The sequence below is a fragment of the Neovison vison genome, chromosome 8 (genome assembly GCF_020171115.1).
Source record: "Neovison vison isolate M4711 chromosome 8, ASM_NN_V1, whole genome shotgun sequence".
Lineage (NCBI taxonomy): Eukaryota > Metazoa > Chordata > Mammalia > Carnivora > Mustelidae > Neogale > Neogale vison.
The window spans coordinates 65,583,504-65,589,503 of NC_058098.1; the positions used below are offsets into that span (position 1 = coordinate 65,583,504).

Below are 6,000 nucleotides of genomic sequence, written 5' to 3' on the forward strand. Positions count from 1 at the left end.
GTTTTGTATCTAAGCAAAGACCCTCTACTCTATAATAAGAGATCTACTGTCTCTGGTGTCTGTATGCACTTTCATAGAGTGCTCATTGCTGCTGTTTATGAATTCATTTTCTTGATGTTTTCAAACCCTACTTTATTCCTGATCTTTATGGGAAATATTTCAATCTTTGAAATTCTTTTGAATTACTGGCATGATTGTCCCATTGTTTCTTCATGCTTACCATTGTGTTCTGAGCTCCAAAAGTTTTTTATTATTCCAGTTTTCATGTTTCCTTCCATAAAGAGGAATTAAAATGCAAATACAAAACTAAAACCATTGGAGTTTGCTTAACAGTATCTCTGGAAGTAGTGACAATATTTCCTTCATCCAAAAAATGGCAGTTTTAGTAGCTTTCATGCTAGCAGTCTTTGGGAGAAAATTGTAACTCAGGAGTACCATTTAAATCAAACTGTCAGTGGAAAAATAACATCATTTGAATTTCTGTCAGCATTAAGATCTCTGTGAAAAACAGCTAGGGAATAACTGGCATGTAATGCTTGAGAATAAAAGTTTCATTTTATTAACTATAGGATTAGGAATTAACTTTGATATTAACTTTGTTCTTTAAAATTGTATCATCTGATTTAATCATTTGCCATAGGTAACAATGTGCCACTAGCCTTGTTCCAGAAATGCCACCTGAAAACAAGTTAGGAAAATGTACAAGTTACAAGGTTATGTATCTCCTCAGTTCACAGTTTAACACCCTAGATTCCAGCAGTAAGAAGCTATTTGTAATTACCAATTGGAAATGTGTAACATACAGTTAGAAAGCTATCTAAAAACCTGGCTTCTCCAGAATTGTTTCACAAATAGATTGATAATGTGAATTGCTCTAGGTTTAGAAAAAAAGAGTTGAGTTCTCCATACAGCTGACCATTCACAAAATAGAACCACAGGCAACCAGTTTTATTTCTTGTTCTTAAGGGTGTTTAAAACTTTCTCATATCTCCCCTGCCAACCTTTCTGTCAGAGAGCTAACGAAAATAACCTATTACAACTTAAGTTTTCTTTGAAAATGATTTTTTATCATTGTTGGAGGTAGAAATCAAACCATTTTATATAAGGAAAGATGAAACCTCATAACTACCTAATTTAAAATATTAATAAAGATTAATTTGCTTTCAACAAAGAGAAGGTCATTCAAATCAGAAATACAACTCTGGGAAAAAAAAAAAAAGAAATACAACTCTGGTCTTAAAATAACTGTTCTTTAAAGTGTTTTCATGGTACTTTAATGTGTGATTGACTTTACTTACCTAAATTACATTGACATTAGATTTCCTATATTTGTAGCACAGACTAAAATGTAATGTACATTCTGTATTACCCTGATAGATGTATAAGATATATTTATAAGGACAATTTTTTATATCTACCACAATGACAGAAGTTGAGATTAGAAATAACAGTTTTTTGCTGTGAATTTCAATGTCGTATAGTGTCTTCATTTACTTCAGTAAAATTACCTCACATTATTTATATATCTGTGTCAAATACATTTCTCCTAATTTCTTTTATTATTGTTACTGTCTTTAGGAATAAATTTGTGGAGTTTGACATGAAGCCAGTCTGTAAGAAGTGCTATGAGAAATTTCCATTGGAGCTGAAGAAAAGACTTAAGAAACTAGCTGAGACCTTAGGAAGGAAATAACTTCCTTTATTTGTGTATTCTCTTCTATGCAAAGAAGAGAGATTACCAACATTACTTGACTTGATCCACACTATTTAAAGCTGTATCTTAAAATAGTTGAGAGTGAAGAGGGCCTGTACAAATGGTTTTCTTCATCTCCTTCTTATTAAAAAAGAAAAAAAGCTTGTGTAATCAATTTAAAACACACATGAAATCAAGATTTGCTTTTGTTAATAACCCTTATCAATTTGTCAAAATGTAGATTGTACTTAGCCGCAAAAAAACACACAAGGTTTAGATGTTAGATTTTAATTAAGGTCCAAAAAAATTAATTTAACTTTTAAAAATGAAAGTGAGGAATCAGCTTTCACATGACTCAGATAAAAATTTACTTTGTATTTGAAAGAAAAATAATTCCAACTGCTGTTGGGGAGGATAGAAGGAAGAAAAATAACCAGCCAAGAAAAACAGATCTTAAAGAATCTGAGTATGTTTATCAGACTAATAGCTAGTAGCTATAAAATGAAATATACATATTACTAAGACAAAAAAACAAGTACATTTAGAACTACTTGATTTCATTTTTTTGTTAAATGCAATAATTATGCTTAGTTTTGTATTTTGTTCTCCTTGTGAATTCTTCCTTAGTACAATTACTTAACCCAGTAGTTTTAGCTCGCTAATAGTATGCCTTTTTAAATTTTGTGCAAAAAAATTTATACTAGGTATTTGAAAATTCAGTATACTTTACAGTATTGGAAAAAATGAAGTATTTTTTAACATATTACAGCAATTCTGCTTCTAAGCTTAAGGTCAAAGATGTAGTCTTAGAATAGGACCCGAAATTAAATTTTATGTAGCTTGGAATGTATGACTTAAAACAAGTGAATGTATATGTATTGGTCTTACTGCCTTTATAACCATGCTAATGTTTATGCTTTATACATAATCAAACTTGCCTTAGAAAATACATTCTTCAGGAATTCTAGCTGTTTCATGCAATACCAAAAATAAGTGCATTGATTGAGATTTGTAAACCCAAATTCCTCTGCCACATCTATGGTGATACTTGATTTTCTGTTTTTCTCTCCTTTTGGGGGGGAACACGTTGAAATTAGTTTTTCTCATCTTGCTAAAAGGATGATATTGGTAGGTGTTTGTTTTTCATTTCAAATGTTGTGATTGGATTTTATTTACTATAAGAAGGAGGTAAAAATGACACTTTTAAATTGGAAAGAGGGTGTTTAAATGTCAATTGTAGGTCAAAAGTAGTGGATTATTCTACTTTATAGAAAGTGTTCTTAGAAAGTTTATCCTGAAATTTCTGGACCATTCTTTCTCGATAAACTTGTATGCAAAGCAAATTTTGTGAACATTTTTTAAATGTTGCTGCTGCTGTGTTCCCATTTAAAAGAAAGTTCCCAAGATGTCCTTTTAAGGAGGAAATTATTGTTTTAAAAAAAATTGCTGAAATGTTGTTTTGCCATTAAATAACAAAACAAAAAACTCAGGATGCTACCACTCTGCCATTAAAATATTTGTATGCATGTATTTTTTTTTAAAGTTTGTGCATGCACTTTACAGAGTAAATTCTATTTCAGTTTTCAGGTAACTTATAACCAGTTACTTTTTAGTGTTCTTTTAGAGTTCAAAGAATTATCAGTGATTGAAAAAATCAATATGTAGTTAAAGTCTGTATGTACTCAGACATTTAAAAGAGTCTTTGCATTTGACAATAAGAATCAAAATCCCTTCAGGGTGCCTTTGTCAGCTAATACATGACCAGCAAGGAGAACTTTGGAAGTTTATTAAATATTATCCTATGGACATAGGCAAAATAATACAGGCTTTGTAATTTGGGATCTTGATCCTAAATTGTCAAATCCCCCTACACCAGAAATAAGGGACAGAAAAGCAACCATTTACCCATATTCTTAAATCACTTCAAGGATGCATAAACTGAGCTCAGCTGCTTTTCTTTACACAGCCTTCATAGCCCGGCCTCTCCTACAGCCAGATGTCCCAGTGCTGTCCCTGCTCACTCTTTTAAAATAGGAATTCATATTTCCTGAAAGTTTGATTTGGTAACCCTCTACAACTTTAGGATATTTTGTTTAGATTTCTTCCCTGATAGGGGCATCATTGGAGCCTTTACCTGTGGGAAAGGAAGAAGTTGAAAAGTTGCAAGTGGAATAGAAGACAGGCTTGGTTGAGTTCATAATATTGTTCATGGGGTTTTCCTTGGCAGTGGAAAAACTCAGGCTAGTAAGCCTTTCTCTGTTTAAAATCCTAGAAGGCAATTTGACATAATTTTTTGTTCTTACCCAATTTCTACATGTTCTTTTTCTTACCAAGCCTAATATAATTGAGGAAATGTCTGGTAGGTACAAGCAAAACATTCTTTGGATCATGTTCAAAGCCTTATTAACATTATACCTAAAGTGATAGGCCATTTTGCCTCATTTACTTGCCAAAATAACCATTTCTAAGTTAAGGAAATTTTGAGGTAGGCTTGTAGCATTCTTGTATTTCATTTTAGATTGTAAGCTTGATGGCAATGACACTATGTTGTTAATTATGTTTTTACATAGCAACCATTGCAGTATACTCTTGGTGCTTAATAAATGTTCATAATTGTTAAGAATAATCCTATTGTGCATTGTTTCATTTGAGTAACTCTGAGACATGCAACTATAAGAAGATAGGACTAATGCTTAATTGGGGCGCCTGGGTGGCTCAGTGGGTTAAGCCGCTGCCTTCGGCTCAGGTCATGATCTCAGGGTCCTGGGATCGAGTCCCGCATCGGGCTCTCTGCTCAGTGGGGAGCCTGCTTCCTCCTCTCTCTCTCTGCCTGCCTCTCTGCCTACTTGTGATCTCTCTCTGTCAAATAAATAAAAATAAAAATCTTTAAGAAGATAGGACTAAAGCTTAAGAAAACTGTTTTGGTGGGGTGCCTGGCTAGCTCAGTCAGTGGAGTGTGCAACTTTAATCTCAGAGTTGTGAGTTCAAGCCCCATGTTGGGTGTAGAGATTACTCTTAAAAATAAAATCTTTTTTTTTAAAGATTTTTAAAATTTATTCATTTGAGAGAGAGACAGAGCACAAACAGGGGGAGAAGCAAAGGGAGAGGGAGGAGCAGACTCCCTGCTGAGCTGGGAGCCCAATGCGGGGCTAGATCCCAGGACCTGGAGATCATAACCTGAGCCAAAGGCAAATGCTCAACCATCCGAGCTACCCAGGCACCCCAAAAAATAAAGTCTTTAAGGGGCACCTGGGTTGCTCAGTTGGTTAAACATCGAACTCTTGATTTTAGCTCAGGTCATGATGTTATGGCTCATGGGATCAAGCCCTGCATCAGGCTCTGCACTCAGCGGGGAGTCAGCTTAAAGATTCTCTCCCTCTGCCGTCCCCCAACTCTCTCTTTCGTGCCCTCTTTCTCTCTCTAAAATAAATAAATAGTTTTTTTTGTAAACATAAAATCTTTTTAAATCTTTTTATAAAAGAAAACTGTTTTGGAAACAACCTTAGTGTCCATCCACAGATGAATGAATAAAGAAATTGTGGTTTGCATACACACACACACACACACACACACACACACACACGGGAATATTATTCAGCCATAAAAAAGGAAATCTTGATATTTGCAACAACATGGATGGAACTTGAGGGCTTTACACTAAATGAAATAAATCAGAAAAACAAGTATATGCTCTCACTTACATATGGAATCTTTTAAAAAAAAAAACTCATCAATACAGAGAACAAGATTGGTGATTGCCAGAAGCTGGGTGTTGGGGCAGGTGAAATGGGTGAAGGCAATCAAAAGGTACAAACCTCCAGTTATAAAGTCACAGTGGTGTACTATATAGTATGGTGATTATTGTTAATAATACTATATTGTATACCTGAAAATTGCTAAGAGTAGATCTTAATAGTTGTTACGAGAATAAAAAATTCTATAATTATGTATGGTGATGGATAACTAGACTTACTGGAATCATTTCATAAGTATTAGAGATACTGAATCATGTACAGCTGATATAGAATATTATGTGTCTATTATATATCAGTTTTTTAAAAAAGTTTTTCTTTAAAGCCATTTTAAATTTTTACTATATGTAGTGTTTTAGAACACAATTTAAATAGTCATATCTCCATTCATGTAAGAATATCAAACATTCTCTATATAAAATTCACAAGGTGGTTTCCAGAAATACTAATTTAATCCTTAAAATTATATGAGTTACTTAAAATTCTTTTCACATTACAGCAGAGGAGCAGAGCATACTGACATTAAGTGGTCCTTTGAGGTTGCACGACTTAAAA

General features: G+C 33.5%; 1 protein-coding gene across 6 annotated transcripts in view; it reads left to right on the top strand.

The window, feature by feature from the left end:
• Positions 1-4,319, top strand: part of LIMS1 (LIM zinc finger domain containing 1) — a 151,072-nt gene extending 146,753 nt beyond the window's left edge. For all 6 annotated transcript variants that reach the window (XM_044263791.1, XM_044263793.1, XM_044263795.1 and 3 more), the window contains one exon: positions 1,579-4,319. In XM_044263791.1, the coding sequence (XP_044119726.1) occupies positions 1,579-1,693 (115 nt within the window). In that variant the 3' untranslated portion in view covers positions 1,694-4,319. The remainder of the gene's footprint in view (positions 1-1,578) is intronic.
• Positions 4,320-6,000: the final 1,681 nt, after the last annotated feature.